Source organism: Glycine max, chromosome 6, assembly GCF_000004515.6.
Source record: "Glycine max cultivar Williams 82 chromosome 6, Glycine_max_v4.0, whole genome shotgun sequence".
In the NCBI taxonomy this organism is placed as follows: domain Eukaryota; kingdom Viridiplantae; phylum Streptophyta; class Magnoliopsida; order Fabales; family Fabaceae; genus Glycine; species Glycine max.
The window spans coordinates 7,363,501-7,382,100 of NC_038242.2; the positions used below are offsets into that span (position 1 = coordinate 7,363,501).

General features: G+C 32.0%; 1 protein-coding gene across 3 annotated transcripts; it reads right to left on the reverse strand.

Moving 5' to 3' along the window:
• Window positions 1-279: 279 nt before the first annotated feature.
• On the reverse strand, window positions 280-14,388 carry LOC100817373 (rho GTPase-activating protein REN1). Of its 3 annotated transcripts, none has more exons than XM_006581431.4 (24): window positions 14,017-14,388; window positions 13,765-13,868; window positions 13,470-13,559; window positions 13,086-13,122; window positions 12,161-12,237; window positions 11,048-11,118; window positions 10,850-10,928; window positions 10,420-10,564; window positions 9,739-9,858; window positions 8,982-9,059; window positions 8,449-8,504; window positions 8,297-8,366; window positions 7,877-7,961; window positions 5,808-6,051; window positions 4,900-5,118; window positions 3,941-4,264; window positions 3,767-3,816; window positions 3,119-3,179; window positions 2,946-3,029; window positions 2,808-2,864; window positions 2,523-2,692; window positions 2,198-2,258; window positions 1,651-1,761; window positions 280-1,199 (listed from the first exon to the last, which is right to left on the reverse strand). In XM_006581431.4, the coding sequence occupies exons 2-24, from the start codon at window positions 13,789-13,791 to the stop codon at window positions 675-677; spliced, it is 2,841 nt and encodes a 946-aa protein (XP_006581494.2). In that variant the 5' UTR covers window positions 13,792-13,868; window positions 14,017-14,388; the 3' UTR covers window positions 280-674. The 3 variants fall into 3 exon arrangements, with proteins under 3 accessions (XP_006581494.2, XP_003526533.2, XP_006581495.2); XM_003526485.5 differs by having other exon boundaries at window positions 10,471-10,564; window positions 14,017-14,387; XM_006581432.4 differs by having other exon boundaries at window positions 280-1,139; window positions 14,017-14,387.
• Between the last annotated feature and the right edge of the window lie 4,212 nt (window positions 14,389-18,600).

Genomic DNA, 18,600 nt, shown 5'->3' on the forward strand with positions numbered 1-18,600 from the left:
CATTACCCATATTTGTGTTAAGTGCCTATATATTGCCATTTTACAGATATATCTGATACTGCCAAGTTGGGCAAGTCATAATTTTTTTCTAGTTTCTACTTCTCAACAATAAAAAAAAAAGTATCTATTTTTGTGTGTATTTCATTTTCCTTTTTATTTTTGGTAAGGAGTCATGGATGGAGCTGTGCGTTCTATCCAGATTAAGAGATTCCTTGAATCTGATTATAAGTAAACATAATAATGAGGTTACATATTAAAAAAAATTCTAAAACAAAAGAATTTGGACCAAGGTTATCTGCCTTAATAATGCTTTGCCAGCTTATGCCAAACAATTCAAACGTTATTGCAGTTACAAATACGATAATGTAAATGCAAATCAACCTGCTGCTTACTGAGCTAGTAAAAATCAGCATGTAAGGTTACAAACAGTTCGGCTTATGTCACGTGAAAAGTTGAACTATGCCTTGCACATGGTGCTTTTGGGGGTAAGTGGAATGCTTCTCTTGTTTGAATAAGGGTTCTTGAGGCAACCTTATCAAAGAAGGATTCTTCTCACTGTATTTCGTAAACCACACAAAACATCGTTGAAAGACAAGCAAATCCCAACATGGACAACAAAAACACTGACTGCATGTGGATCATGTTCTAGAACAGAAGAAAACTAGCCCTTTCAATCATCGACCTTTATCCACATTATAAGTCTGATGACCCTCTGACCTTCCTTTATCCGCATTATAAGTCTGATGACCCTCTGATCTTCCTCTCTCCAATTGTTTTGGTTGTTGATTCCATCCATCTGAGTGATGGGCTGGCTGGCTATCTGATTTTTTCAGTTTCTCTGAACTTTGATGCGATTTACCTTTGCTCAGTCCTTTCTCTGAAATCTGAACTGCCTCTGACCCTTTACCCTTTTCTGGGTTTGGCACAGACTGAGCTTCAGACCCTCCAAATCTATTGGGGGATAGATGTTTGGGAGATGGAAGTCTAGGAGATGGAAGTCTAGGAGATGGTAGTTTGGGGGATGGAAGTGATTGGGGACGTTCATATCCTTTCCCTTTTTCCACATTGATTGAATAGCGACTTGAGTCTCGGCCTTTATCCATACTTTGGAGTTCATTTTGAGTCTGACTTCGTCCCACCTTCAAAAAGTTCAGTCTGGATGTCAGTTTTGTCAGTGCAGAAGGAGTGGAATTTGCTCCCTGTTGTGAAAGCATTTGAATAAATAAGTCTATCTAGCCGACTAGTCCTATCAATTTGCAATATCAAGGTTTATCCTAGAGAAATACACGATAAACTAGTTAGTTACAAGGCTAACAGGTAGGTAACTATCTTCCATGAAAATTAAATTTTACCCTGCATTGAATCACTAATTTGATTTGTTCATCCCACTACTAAGAAATGTTATATAAGTGACAATGATGAAACAAGGAATGAGGACAGGTATAACATGGATAAAACAATTATTAAATCCTTCTTATGAAAAATGTTATATAATGGAATTAATTTGATAGAAAAGGAGCTTGAAACTTTGATAGAATTGGCATTTTATTGACTTTTTTTGGATGGATGAGGGGTATTTGGTAGTAGTTCTGATTACACAATTTAAAGAAAATGCTGGTTTAGATTCATAGCCAAGTTTGTGAAACATACCTCACCCTTTGTACCAGATCGCTTGGAGCTAGTTGGTGGGTGTTTGTTTGGTAAAGGTGTTGATTCAGGCTTTCTCTCAATATCATTTTCTGCTCCACCAATATTAGTGTCCTGTTGTGCCATTACCGTACCATTGATTTAAGAAATGATAAATTTGCAAGTTACAATCATCATTTTCAGAAAATAGGCTTATTTTCTCTATAAAGCTACATGAGAAAATAAATGAAAGACCACCTTTGGCTTTTAAACGAGAAAAACTTGAGAGGTAACAGCTAAAGGAAATATGCAACTTGCTGTCTAGCAAGTATAAACAACAGAAATGTGTTTGGGAGAAAGAATAGAAGTTCCATAGGATTTTTATAAGTAACCAGATAAAGCTTTATTGTTCAAACTTCAAATTTCAAGATACCTCCTAGGCTCTATGCAGGAGCAAGATCCCTCTCTATTAGTATGTTCATTGCTTTAAAACTCATTCAAATCTTCTTTTATTTTTCAGCATGTGGCAGATACTTTGGAATAAATCCTTGTTGATATACTGTAGATTTACCTTACTTATTGATCTGTCAAATTGTGGCGTAGCAGCAACTTCAGCATCTACCTTGTGTTTCCTGTTAATAACAACAGTGAAGAAAGTAAAATTTAATTATCCACATAGTTTCAATAGAAAAAAGAAACAGACAAGTGGAAACAAACACCATTGTAAGCTAATAGAAACAACCAAGTGCCAAAAGGACTTCTACAGAGATGTGGGAAGAAATATTGCGAACAGAAAAATTGTCTATGAACATTGATTGAAGCAATTAGGAGTCTGGGACTGTAAAAATAACAAGAAAAAAATGCAATAACAAACATTTGGATAATGATAAACATACAATTTTCTTTCTTGATTTGATATCTGTCGTGGTTTATTAGAGGAATCTGAAGTACTTCCATGATTCCGCTCAATTTGTGCATTAAGCCTCACCCCAATCTCATCAACCTTCCACTCTAAGTTGGCAAGATCTGCTTCTACCAGAGCTAATTCCTCAAGCTCTGCTTTGTTCTGTATAAGATTTGGATATTGTAAATGAGTTGCATGATCAAAACTCAAACCATCTTTGTGTGAATTTGACAAGTCTTTTCAGCAATATAGGGTAAATCATAAACAAGAGTCCTACCTCAAGAGCCACCCGAGAATTCTTTTCCTTGTGCAACAGTTCCTGCAGTCTAGCCACCTGTGAAAAGAAAATTTAGAAAACAAAATCTCCACTTATTTACATGGAGGAAAAGGTTAACTTCTCTCATAATGAACATACATCTTGCTCAAGAGCCAGATGACGCTCTTCCAAGGCTTTCTTTTGTTTGTCCACATGAGATTGCAGCTTTTCATTTGCCTTCACCTACAAGGGCAACCGAAACTGATCAATTGATTTAAAAAAATTCCAACACGTTCAAACAATGTAATCCAAAAAGGAAATCAAGAACATACCTCCTCGTCAATTTGGGTTTGTAGTTCTGTCCTGGCAGCTTCAAGCCTTTCAATTTCATCTCTAAGGTCAGAAACATAAATTAGTGGACAGAGAAACATGAAGAAACTAACAACAGAGATGCACACTCTTAAGTATCTGCTCCACATCAAATAAAAAAATGCACAGCAAGGTATGGTCAACATTTAGAACCTCTAAAATAATCTTTATATGAATTCATAGTTAAGTGGCTATAAACTTCCAAAAGTCATGGAAGGGGTCACTCTGATAGAAAAGGTTAGGATGCCAATGATGGAAAGACAGTGCAACCAAAGGAAGGAAATTTTTCTTGCCTACTCATTTTTCCCTGGTTCTTAACACAAGAAAGAAAAGAAACTGAGTGCTGGGTGGGTTTCGATCTTTCCATTTCTGAAATTCCAGGCAAATAGGGATATAATACTAATACTCTAACTAAGATAATTTCAAGCATACAAATATTGAAATATATAATAATAAAGCATTTACATTGAAGCGCTTGATCCTTTAATTACAGAACTGATAGATGCATAAATAGGCAATGCATGGGAATGGGATAAAATAGGAACTAAAGAATCATATCCAGAGACAGAGCAAGAGACTTGCCACACAATTGATAGAAGTCAATTACTTACTCATCTTCAAGAGGAAAATCAATGGATTCCATGGAAAGATTCTTCCTTGCCTGGACAGAATAAAAAAGAAGAGAAAAACCACAGACTTATTAGTGGAAGGCAATTTAACTCAATGTGGTGCGAGTGGCAAACTTAAGGCAAGTGATAAAGACATTTTTTTATAGATTTACTTACAGAGGTGCGCCCCAATGTGGTGCGATGCCGAGGTGCTGGGCCATTGGACATGGTATTGGATTTTTTGATACACGAAGCAGGGCTAGGAGAATTTGAATTATGCAATGTAGCTTGATTAGTGGAAACTCCTCCAACTATATCAGCAGGCTTATTGGACTGATCTATATAGCCAGTCTTCTTTGAACTAGTGACTAGTTCAGAGCTTTTGAAATCTTCATGTTGAGTCAGTGAGCCTTCAAGTGACTTTGATGATAACTTCCGAGTGGCTTTCAATTTTTCACTCTTACCAGAGGATTTCGAACTTGAACTAGCATGATCATGGTCCTGTTCATTACCAAAAAACAATTGAATAAGAATTTTTGCTCTTCCTCTCTCCTCTTAGTCCTCCACATCTAGGTGGCAGTGATTGCAGCCACATATGTAACTGTTATAATCATTTCAAATAATAGTTCAAGTTATTGGAGCAATTTTAGAGCTAAGGTAGGGGAACAGTTTGTTCAACAATACAAAAGGTAAAATGAAAACTAAGACCAGTTGAAGATAGGAAGTGAACATTGAATGAAGAAGGCAAGTTAATTACTCTACTATGTTTATTGTTTAGCCTGAAGAGACTACACATCTTTCCTTCTAGGAATTAAGAAGTTTGGTACTAATACCTTCTTTTTTTTGCATTTATACCATGTATATGAATAATTGATGATAACCCTGCCACTTCTTGTCTAATTACAGATTTGCTTGAATGAAATAGTGCAAGATAGCCAGAAAAGCCCTGACAGAATTTTGGGTATAAACACTGTTTCCTTCTTTGGAACAATTGACTTAGATATTTTAAATGGAATTTATAATTGACTAATTTTCCTACATTAAATTTGGTCCAGTGGAATGAAATGGACTAATTAAAAACCTATTTACCATAACCACACCAAATTGTCTGTGAAATAAATAAATCAGGTTTGAACCTCATCATCGGCCTCAGAATCTACAGTTCCACTGTACGATTCACTAACAAGATCATCATCTGCATCAGACTCGTGTATTGATTCATCTTGTTCATCATCATCATCATCTTCATAATCATCATCATCATCATCATCATCATCATCATCAGTTGCCCCCTCACTCTCAGATCCACTCTCTTCTTCTGAGTCCGTGTATATATCAGGGGACACAGAACCTCCCTGCTAGAACAATAATAACTTACGAATCTGAAGAGACAATGATAAATAACCATAAACCCTTAGCCCAGAAGGAGACAGCTACAATGATACATTAACACCAATGGGCTCTATTGAAAAGATAGAAGCATAGAGAATAAAATTTATAGTATAATATGAAAATGAAGCATGCATTTAATTAGACAGAGGCAAAGAGTCACTCCACTTATGAAGTCTGAAACTTAAAAAAAAAGAAAACAAAAACAAAAAAAACTATACTGATCCTGACCCTGTTGCAAGTGTTTTTTCATTTGAAGGGGACTTCTTGGTCAGGTATTTGATGGGCAGGAGAGTTTTGTATGGTGACCATTCTTTGCCATCCTAAACTGATATAAGGAATGGCTAGTTCAAAAAAATTTCACCTTACTGATAGAAGCTAGTTCGAAATTGAGAACCATCCATTTAAATACTTGCAAAAAAATATTTCATGTGCAGCTAATTATGTCTTCTCTCATGAAAAGGAATTCAACCTATAAGTAATGCACTCCTTGTAAATTAGAAGAAGAAAAAACAGTTGTACCAGAGGCAGGTATGATTCAGCATACCAGCATAAAACGTCTAACCTTAAGAATGATCTTAAGAGTCTATCAGATGAATGTGGCATGGTTTCATAATTTATTTATGGAAGACAAGCAAAAAAAAAATATAATTACCCCAAATATGCTGCTATATTCTTCTAATAAGGTTATACAAATTGCTTGAGCATGGTTTGCCGCAGCAGCTGCTTGTAAAAGTTGAACAGAACCATCACCACCTACATCAAAATCATTTTCAATTTCACATTCTCCAGCCAGAAGGGGGCGAAGAAGTAAAGGCGCCATGCAAGCTGCCACAGCTGAGGAGCTCATTCTATTCACAGCTTTGCGTGAAGCCACAGTTTGCATCATCATAAGTATTCTGTACAAGAATGAAATAAATATATTACATCATCAAAACATTATCTAAAGTAGAAATGTGTGGTGCAAAAGAAAAATTGAACAGAATAAAAATCAGTTCCACTTAGCCAATTGTGTAACCCTAAGTGTAAGTGTAACAAATGAGCCTTACCCAATCAAAGAATAGATTCAGTCAGAAGTTACATCAAGGACACATTGTCATTAAGACTAAAAATTATGCTCCATATGAGCTCACTTAATGGTAGCTGGTTTGTTCATAATACTGAGTATTCAATATGGCATCGATAATAAACGCTTAAAGATCACTTGTTAAGGCTCAATGATCCTCCTTTCATTAGTTATTTAGCTAGCATCTTATTACAAATAAAAAAATCTCAATCGATGTCACACTTTGTTACAAATTAGTAAATAGACGATCCTAAGCCCAAATAAAAGAGGAGGGTTCTGTTTAAGAATTGGCATTCAACGTATAACGTGGACTATTGGAAAGTTTCCTTAATTGCAGCTTCTTTGGTTTGCCTTCATTGCGGTCTCCAGCACTTTCATTGTGCTAGATGTGAGGAAGTGCGTTTAGTACCACATCACCTAGTGATAAGGCCTAACTAGTGCTTATAAGGCTTGGGGAGTCCTCAACTTGCAAGCTGATTTTGTCAGATTGAGTAAGCCCTGAGCCCAAATTCTAAGACAAATCTCTGACATGAACAAACATTTTGATTGTGTTTATGACTGGACACAATGGTGTCATTCAAACTATGTAGCCAATCACCACTTATGGGAAAAGGCTTTAGTTGTCATTGTTACAAAAAACTTTCATCTTTTTTTATAATTCAATGTTAGGATCCAATTGCAAGGTAATGACACTTGAGTCCCACATTGGAAGTATTGGAAGTATGGAACTCTAGTGTGGCCTGTGTGAAGGTAATGACAGCTAGTGTAGTGTGATTCTTCCAAAGTTCTTATCAATGGGTATTAGAGCTTTCTACCATATCAACAACATGGGTGGTGATGTTGGTATGACAATGTTTGCCCAAGACTATTCAAAGGATTAGTGTGCAGCCAACCAATATGAGCGATGGGATGTAGTGGGATGTTAGGATTACCTAGTGTGATTCTTCCAAAGTTCTTATCAATTGGTATCAGAGCTTTCTATCATATCAATGGCATGGGTGGTGACATTGGCAATGCAATGTTTGCCCAAGACTATTCAAAGGATTAGTATGCAGCCAACCGACATGGGCGATGGGACTACAGAGTCTGATGGGATGTATCAGGATGTTAGGATCCAACTACAAGGTATGGGACTTGAGTCTCACATTGGAAGTATGCGGCTTACAGCTCTCTAACTACAATGGCTAACTTTTGTGGTGTGGTTCTCCCAAGGTTCTTATCATTCAATCTATAAACTTTTCAGTATTTTCATGGAATGCTTGCACGGCTTTGGAGCATTAGGGTTAATAATCAAACATTTAAAAGGCACGTTCACTAGTATGCTTGTCTTTTTGGTTTAATTGATTCTCATTCATAAACAATGAATTCAACATAACCTCTCAATAAGTAGATCCAAAGTATATGAGCATATCATATATACACAAATCTAAAGATATCCGATCGTAACTTTGGTGATTTAGTAGGTTTCTGAAACACAGAAGACTATCCCAAATCAACGATATATAATTCATTGATTAAATTAACTAACTAAAGAATAAGAGTATTCTAAAACGTTAAACCCTGAAATTCAGAAAATAAGATAACAAAGAAAGCAATCAATGGGTTATATATCAAAAGGAAAGAAATGAGAAAAAAAAAGAAAGTTATCAATCAAATACCTTTGCAGTAAGCGGCGATTTGGTTCAGGGAAAGTGTCATTTATTGCTGCACGCATAGCAGCAACCCTACTACCACGCTCAGTTCCTGATTATTGTGGCAATTTCAAACAACGAAATAAAATTAAACTTCATGAGAGATTTATGTAAGTTGAAATAAAATTATTGTGGCAATTTCAAACACTGAAATAAAATTAAACAAGGAAGATCTTCTCATTCCTCCTTTTGAACAAATTGTCAAAAAAAACATAAAACTTTCCATTAAAATTAGTATAAGCTTCCATGTGTCAACTCATATATTATAAATTTCAATGGAAAACCTTCAATTTAAAAACAATCAAGAAAATAAACTTTCAATGAAAAGACATAAATAATGGGAACACTAAAATGAGGTAAAGACGGAAAAACTAAAATAACTCTTACGGCAAGCTTCTAACAGTGCTTTACAACAAGATGCAGGGACCGGAGAAGATGGCAATTCACGAATTACATGCTGAAAATGTATAGAAATAAGAAATGATAATAATGTATGACCAACATAAAGGAATCAGTACTTCAGTTTACCATGAAAATACCTTAACACAGTCACCAACAACATGTGCATCCTCGTCTGGAGAAAACTCAACTTTTCCTGCAACCATATGGCAAACCCAAGAGCATAAGATTTGATGAGTAATTTTGAGCCAAGAAAGGGGGAAAGGAAGAAAGTGCCTGCAAATGGAAAATTGCGAAACTTCATATTCTTCACCCATAATATTCTACTGGAAAGAATGGCCATAGCATGTCAAATGCTTATGCAAATATTTCATTTGATATGCAAATATTTAAGGAAATTTCACTAAATCCAATTAAATGAGTAGTGTTCTATTAGTTGACAACTTGTCATATATGATAAGGAATTCTCTTTGATAAATAGCACTCAACATATTACTCAGAGAACTTGTATTGTAAAGCCTAAAATATTGCGGGAGCTCTTAATTACTACACATGTGAGAACTATCTTCAGCACACAATATTGAACAAAAATGGAAGCAGGGGCCAAGTAAAGGCAGATGTATCCAGACAGAAGCATACAATTCAAAGATTAACTGGGAACAGAAGCACAAACCTTGTTCATATTCCCGAACTCGACGTTCAACCTCATCAACATCAGCTGCTTGTCGCAAGATTCCTTCTATGTTAGCACCTATTTTATAATATTTATTAGATTCATATGAAACACACTAACAGTTTAGCAATACCAAAAGGACCATTCTGACTTGGTATTGGCTCAAAGAAACTAATGTATATTCACTGCTTGCTCCCTCTCACCTCCCCCTTCCACCCAAAACAAGAAACGAAACCTGATTGCAAGGTCATGGATGATATAATTTGAAACCCTTAGGCCTTATACTTTTTCCCCCATTTTAAAAAAAAGAATTAGGTTACTCTTTGCATTTTTCTTTTCTTCATTAATAAGAAACACCGATGTATTAAATATGCCAGATGAGGTAAATCTTTTATACAAAATAAAGAACCAAAAAGTCTGGGTCAATTACACCCATCAGCTGTGCACTTGGCATTAAATGCCTCTTATGATGCATCAAGCATGCATTTATAAAATTCTCTGATGCATGAGAACAACCACTTTAGAGTATTCCAATTTAGATATGCACTAAAAATCAGTTACTCTTCACTTTATATATAAAGGAAGTCTTTCAAGTAAGATTCTGAGAGGTAAGAGTCGTTAATCTTGGTTATACATGTAAGATTGAATAGTTAAGATTAGCTCCTTTTACTTCTAAGCTGTCACCTAATAAACTTCCCATACATACATATATACGTACAAACATACAAAGAGAGAGAAAGAGAAAAAGAAAACCCACCATGCTCTTCTATGAATGTTAGGGCTTTCTCCAAAAATGATGGAGTTCCATCAACATCCTCCAAAGCAAGTAAAATTGGCCGGCCAACGACAGTAGACTTAACTGGTTCTCTATCCTTCACTATAGAAGTGCAGAAAAATCATATCAAAGGAAATAAAAAGTTATCATCTTTTACTGCATTAAGTACAAGTATCATCACATAAAAATTCACGACGGAGGTACTCTACAAATATCATTGTTAGATTTCAGCTTAAAACCAATTGGCACTAACTGAAGTTGCCCAACAGATATATAAGCTGCACCCTGAGAATTGAGACAGGTGATATGAGACTTCCTGATAGTCATAAATTTGAATGAAGGAAAAAAGAAAATAAAAAATAAGGTGCAACATATTACAGAAACAATCCAAATGTACAAAAGAGATGATCAATCAGACGATACAAATTTAATACCATTTCCACTATCGCCATAGAAATGGATATGTAATGTTCATAACAGAGATCAAATCAGAAAATCAACAAACTTAACTATAGTTGTTAGAATAAATATTCACATGATGAAAATTAAATTGTCTATCGAACCACAGTATATAGATCATGAACATTTGTAGTGTAAGAACCACAGGGTACGAACTGTGTGGTTAAATGACATATGTAAAGCACAATTATAACAAGAGCATACACTGGTCCAAAGAAATATCAATTGAATCAGTCTGATCGTTCCTGAAGATACCATTTTGCTCTGTCACATTGGCAGCATTAGGTGCTAGTGCCAAAGCATTCTCAAGTGCAGTCTTCCACTCATATAAATCCTCTGTAGTTTCAGCCTACAGCATCAACAATGAAATGATATGTTAGCAACAGATAAAAATCTGTGCATTCTACATTCTTTGTCTATGTCTATCTCCATATGTGCTGAACCAATGAGCATTTATATCATGTGGATAAAGAACATAAAATCTTACAAAAAAAAAGGTAAAGCAACCACGATTAGAGCATTGTATAAACAATTTGTCTGGGAGTACAATTCAACAGAATAAAAATACTAATATCTTTGTAAAGAATTAAGACATCTCCTGAAAGAAAAATTATGGAAAAGAAAAATAAAGCACCTTAAGTGTGAAAGCTCGTCCATCATGAACATCAGGAAATTGTACAGTCAAAAGTTTCTTATCTGCTTTGATAACAACACTACAAAATTTGACAAGTTACAGGAGGTCATGAAACTTCTCAATCCTGCTATCTTGACAATATGAACATAAACATTAAACAGAACAATAATAATGTGTGGTTGTGGAAAACAAGCCAACCTGCCTGAATTGTTGAGGTCAATGCCACCAAGGGTCAAATTCACTTCATTTCCCTTCTGAGGGACAGCATTCTGTAAAGCAAAAAACACAATGATAAAGATATGAATATGATAACAAGTTTCCAAACACAAACCAAGTAAACATGTTAGACTTGCATGTGTGTGTGTGTTGATAAGGTTTCTTTTATCTCACACTGCTCGCCTAAACTGTTATGATGAAAGGATATAAAGAATCTATTCTTAGCAATGTATCAATGTTCATAATCTCAAATTAGATAACAAAATCTTGTATAGTAAAAGAAAAATTGTATCACCCTACATCAAAAAGGAAAAAGCAAGGAAGCTGGAAATTCAAGCCTTGTACATTGTTCATAAACATTCTGTTTTACAATTTCTAGTTCTTACAAATCAATATTCTTTTCATTGCAATCAGCATGAACCTCAACCCCAAGAGGCCAAGACAATCCTATTATGATATATGCCTAATCAAAAAAGGACAATTAACAGAGGAATGGTGCCTCATATCCACTAGATATGGAAAAAATTAGCCACAGCTTTGCCAAATTTTAGGTAGATTCAAGAATGGTTGTTGGATACAATAAAGTGGAAGAGACCACATTTCCATAAAAAAATGTTAATGCAAGCACCAACTCATTTTTTTCAAAATATATATGACTGACATTTTCCTTGGAAAATAATTTTAAACGATTATGGCTCCTAAAAGTAAAGATGAATTTGTTATTAGATATAATTAGAAATACTCGCAAAAAAAATTCAATAGACAAAAATAAATTTACATCCACCATCTATTAACATTGCTTTAACAAAAGTACCTAAAACTAGAAAAACTAATCCCAACATTTCAGCAGATATATTTTCACTTACTAAAAGAAATAGTGACAAAAAATTAATGATATTTAAAAACTATTTTTTGGTCTGAAATTGAATGAACTGCATGATCAGTTATCAGTGTGACTTATTAAATTAATTCAGCACTTAAGGGTTTTTTTCCGAAGGGAGGGGGGTATCAAAAACACTGATTAAATGCTTAACACAATACAGAGAAACACAGTTGAACAACATGAACAAAGTAGATGCTGAAAAGGTTACTTACTGGATCACTTCTGAAGAAAACAAGTGAAGTCTGTGTTAAAATAAACCACCTTTTCTTCCAGGATGTCCATCCAATTCCTACAAGTCAATAAATACACACTATGCAATAATAATGACCTCACAAACTCCTTCTTCCAAGAGTAGAAATCTAGTTTTGCATTCCAGCATTATACATATTGTAAAAATATGACAATTAAATTTTGGAAGGATTAAAAAAAGAATCAACAAAGATAAAGGATGCCAATACTGACTGTAGAAGGCCTAAAAGAAAATAATGATGCTGGAGCATATTTACTTCCTCATATTGGTTTAGATCAGGCATTACAAAGTTCTCATCAATTCCAGGTCTGTAGTTCTTTCTTTTTTCTTGAATAAATTACTATCCCCTTGCTTTTACTATACAGATCTCCCTTTTATTGTGAAAACCCATATTAAACTTCGTTGTTTTGATAAAGTATGCTACGACTAAATCCAAAATGTAGTCAAGCCTAACAAAATTGTTAAGTGGGCCATTTACTCATGAATGCTTTCAGGTCAAATGTCTTTCCTATCAGTTTTCAACCTTATATGCCGATGAATGTAACAAACACATTCAATTCAAACGATCTGGCATGAACGTCAGATAATTTGACCTCAATGAATGCATTTTTTCCTATTCCTCAGCTTATAAGGCTGAACAGAATTTGCAAATATGCAAAATACATGGCAAAAGAGAGTGATTGATTCTGTAAAAGGAAAAAGAAAACTATCAGTCTACAGCACCCATTTCTCTTCTGCCTTTGGCTTTAAACATTTAGGTAGGAGTTAGGACTATCATGTATACCACAGAAGAAAAGACATCAGATCTGCTCTTACTGGCTGCAACAAATTACATACATGTTTGGTTTCTTCAAAGAAAATATGTAAACCAGTGGAACAAAACACACCTTTAGAAGATATTAAAAGTGGTCCACTCTTGAAAATCTGCAAGATATGAAATGACAGGAAATTAACTTTAGGTATCAGAGGGGCATGGAAACTTTCACTTCCAACTAGCTAAACTTAATAGTATTTTCTTTTTCAATTAGGCATGCCTCTCATCACCTGGGTAAGGTCAATTACGATATGCTTAGACTCTGATAAAAGAATATTCTTAAAAAATAAAAAGGATTGCCATAAAAATGTATGGTCATGCAAAAGTTCAACACGGGTAAATTTTGACCATTCCGATTTAAATGCCACAGCCATGCTTGATGCTTCTACTTAAGCAGGAATTAGTCCGGTTGATCCAAATTCACACAAAATTCCTCGTTTGCAAAGACAACAATTACCATATTGCCGCTTCCACCTTGAAAACGCTGATTTTGTTCTTGTGGCCCAGACTGGGAAATAGGAGTGGGAATAGAAACACCACCATTTCCCTAAAAAATGAACACATCATTTGCATCACTTTAGTTTCCTCTGTCCATTACATATATATAATGACACCAATGGAATGATGTATCCAGATTCCAAGGCACCGTAATCCTCATTCTTTAATTAATTCAAAACTTATGGTAAAAAAAAAGGCAAGAAATTTGTGCATTAAAAAATAGTGGCAGTAAACAAATGAAAAAAGCTTTTCACCTGAGACAATTCTGCACTTTTGGTCATATCTGTGATCCCAAAATCACAGAAGTATATCCAAGATGCTTAACCAGCAGAAATCACAACATTCAATTGACCAAACCCTGAGTTCAAAATCATCCAAATGGCAATGCAGCAGCTCAATGGTTATTAATTTATTGCATACATAACCATCCAAAAAAAGTGAAAAGAACGAACAAATAAAGAAAAAAAAACAAGACAACTTTTATTTGAATCAACATTGTTGCGGACCTGGCTCTGAAATCAACCAAAGGCAACAAAAGTGTGAATAGGGGGAACGAACGTCTTGAGAGGTGTTGGAGGGAAAAAAACAACAACAACAAAAGAATGGAAAGCTTGAAAGTGAAAATAGTGTTTGGGTCTTTGTCTCTGGATTTGTGTTTCTCTCTCTTCCCCAAATGGAATGTTACGTTAGAAATGTTTGGATGGTCAAAATCGAAGCCAAAATCCTCATGAGGAGCGGGTCTTCCTAATCTGCAACACTTGGACACGTCAACCTTAAAAAACGAACCAGATGGAGGGAAAACACACTACACAGGAACAAGATCTTAGAATTGAGGGTACTTTCGTCATTTCAGCACTCCCCTCTTCCTTATTACAGATTTTGTTTATTTTTGTTCACTGTCGTATTCTTATTCTAAGGTTGCCAGATGTCGCAAGCGCACTCACTACGTGCAAACACGTGTTCCTCTTCTTAGTAAAGCCTCCAATACATGAATTATATGATTTTATAAAAATAAATAACATATTTATGTTAACCTATTTTTTTAAAAATAATAAATTCGGCCTTCCCTATTTTATTTTTGAACCATAATTGGTAAATGTATTCTGAGCAATTTTAAGGATACACCCAAGATCAAGAAACAGGTATCGATAATGACAGAAAAAGAAAAAGACCAAATATATCAAAGAAAATATACTACTTGTAATTAAGGATTTGAAAAAAAAATACGTTGAGTGAGAAGTTAATTCTTTAAAGTCTTCAATATATTAAGTATTATTTTATATTATATTGAAAATTGAAGTCTTATTAAGAAATATTTCAAAAGAACTGATTAATAATAGATGAAAATATAAAAGATATCTAACATAAATATAATATATGATGTACTATTTTTAAAATATATATATTCTTTATTTTTTATTGTTAACCAGTGTCTTTCATTAAATACTTTTTTCTAATTAACAAAAGCTTATTATATTTATTTGCCGGCCCCATTGATAATTGATAATAATAGTAACATGTGATTTTGGTTCGCCTGAAAGTAGGAAATAACTGCATGCTGGGCCTTGGATATCGGCCTCGTTCATAATAATGTTTAGAAAAAGGGAAATAATTTGCTTATTACGGTCGGGTTTTTTATTATGAAAAAAAGGTCATTCTATAAACGCGTGTAAAATGTTGAGAAGAGAAAAAAAAAATAAAAAAAAATAATTTGAATATATAAATCAATTAATAATTTCAAAGTTTCTAAAAAATATAAAAAGTAAATACTATAAGTCATTTTTCATAAAAAAAAATATAAATGGAAATATTATCATGATTTCGGTTTATAATATAGGAATTAATTCTATTTCACATTATGATATCAAATGAAAATGAAAAAATTAAAAAAAAGATATTTTTAATAAAAAGAATACTGTAATTTTTATAATTAAATTTATTTAGTAAAACAATGGATGGAGAGATCAAAAAACACTAAATAACTTTCAAATTTCGTAAATAAAATATACAAAATTGGTGAACTTTTTCTTTTTTGACTGAAGGTGAATTTTTTCATACAACAATATACTTGTTACTTTTTTCATGCAAACATGTTTTTTATCCTGTACCCACGTTTAAGTCGGGAAATAATTCAAATTTCTAATTTTAAATTTTTAAAATAATGTTTAGATTTAAAAATCTATTATTTTATCTTTAAAATGTTTTTAAATTTACAATCATCTATAAAATACGAATTCGTTTTTTTTAGGATTATGATATTAGATCTATAAATATAGATTTTTGAGATGAAAATAATCACCCAACAATTTTGAATTTTGATATAAAAACAACTTCATATTGTTTTTTCTTTAATCGAGTATTCAACAAAAAAAAAAATAGTTTCTATAATTTTCAATCAATATCTTATTTTCTTCCATCAACATTAAATAAAATATAATACTTTTAAAACAAAATCAATAACATTTAATTAAATTCAGTATAAAAAAACATTTAATTAAATAAACTAGTTTTTATTTTTTGAAATTAAAATTCTAATATTTTCCTATATTTAATTTTCATTAATAAAGTAACTTTCTACCAAATAAACAAATTTTCACTTAATTTATTTCTAAATTTAACACTTAAAGAAAAATATATATTTAATTTACGTTTCAACTATGTTTTTAATACCAGTGCAGTTCATGGTTGCCTGATTTTGGTGAATGGGTGATGATTGGGAATAATTAACAAGAAAAGGTCACAAAAATAGATTACGTACACTTAAAGAATTTAATTTAAAATATTTTTTATAGAAATATCAATATTATATTATTATTTAATCTTAAATTGTTATATATAATATTTCTTAATTTTTACATAGAAAAATTAAAAAATTAAATAATATTTTCTAATTAATTGATGGTATAAAAAAATCCCATCATGATAATCAAACTCATACTTAATAATTTTTTCAAAAAAAAAATGATGGTTTTAAGTTTGTTCCCCGTTCCCGCTGACAGAATTTATGGCTTGAACGTGGATACTGGACAGGAACAAATCAGTATACCAAATCTAACGCTACCGTTAACTGTTTTTAACTATACAGCAATCATAAACTCAACAGTGGATTGATTGTACTTTACCTATTGAAACAATGCTAGCTAGTCTCTCTCACTCTCTCACACTTTATTATGATTAATTAATATTTATTGATTATTTTTTTTTTTTTTGGATTTCATATCTAAATAGGATAGAAAATTATTACTTCCTTCATCATTTTTTTATAAGTAAAAAATATATGTAATTTTTTGTTTCTAGTAAAATTGAATTATTATTTTCTTATTTAATGAAATTATGTTCAAAATGAAGTTTGTATTTAATACCAAATTAGAATAGTTTAGAAAAAAAAAGTTGTTTTAATTGGAAATCACACAATTTAAAATTTAAATAAGTTAACTAATTTTTTTAATAAATGTTACTTTCTCCATCCTTAATTATAAGACACTTTTAATTAATTAACATTCCTTAAAAAATATTAATTTAGTCAATTACATTAAATCTGTCAATTATTTGTATTATTACTAAAAAAAATACTATTTTCTTGACATTTTATTGTTTAATCGTTTCTCTTTATTGTTTTGAGAAATAATAATTAAGTAAGAGTATTTAAGAAAAATAGTCATTAATGCATAAAAAAAATCTTATAAAAATTACACAATTTTTTTTAAAAAAAATCTTATAAATAGGGATAGAAGAAGTAAATCATTTTTTTCTTGCTTATAAAATAGAATGGAATGAGTAAATGATAAGAAAGTTTCACCAAAATTGATAATTTCCAATGAATTTAATCAATCACATAAAAAGTGTTGGAAAAAAATTGTTAGAAAGACTGCTAATATTTCTCTTAACTACTCCATTTGGACTCATATATAAGAAAAAATAATTAATTTTACACTAATTAAAAAAAACTTAGTTGACACCATTTAACTTTACTAATCTGAAGTACAAAATGAACTATTCCTAAAATGTTCTTTATTAGAACATGTTATCATAAATTAATAAAAATAATTAAAAAAAGAGTTATAATTAAATAAAAGATGTCCTAGGAATAATATCTCATTAAATAATCGTAAAATTAATTTGATTCACTTACTCCCTGTGGTCTCGAATATAAGAAAAGAAAAATACAAATATTAATCAATGTCCTTAAAATATTATTTAAAAAACTAAGAGAAACAAAAATTTTGGGATGCACAAAATTGTGCCGTCCATATTTTTTAATGCTCTCGTGTGATCTTGATGATAAATACTTAATTCTTTAACCAATCACATTTAATTACATTCAAATTAATTAAAAAAGTAACTTTTTCCCAACTTATCTATTATTGGAACTTGATATCAAGAATAAGAAAAAATCATTAAAACTAAGACATCAATTAAATGAATGAAATTTTAGAAATAATAAAGATAAAGTTAGTTGAATTATTTTTTATATTCAAAGTCAAGAAAAATGTAGTAATAAAAAGAAAAGTGAAGGATGTTCACGGGTTCAGGTCACCCGTGAATATGAATTGACCCAAATTGATATGAATAATTTGAGTTAGATCATTTATGTATCTGAGTCAAAATTAAACTAAATTAATCAAAATTGTTCATGTATAGTTTGAGTCACGAATTTAGATTTATAGATCCGATCAAAACTAAATCAAAACAATCAAAGTCAATCAAAATTTTAGAGTTGTTTGGTTTGACTTTAAATACTGCTAATATTGGACTCCAATTATTGAAACTGAAAGTGTTGGAATTTTTTAAAGTATTACTTTCAGTACATCGTTATTTGTTTCACTTTTTTTATATTTTTTCTATCATATTTATAATATTAATATATCATATTTTGTTCATTTGTTTCAACAAATCTGGTTGCGACAAAACTTATTGTAAAAAACTAATTTATAATAAATAGTTGTGATTCTGACTATTATAATAAATCTCGTTAAAAAATGTTTTGTTTTAATTTGTATTAATATATTTTAGAATATTATGCTGTTGATATTAGATGAATCAATTTTACTACTTTTCAGATAATAAAATTTAATACAATTTGAACTATT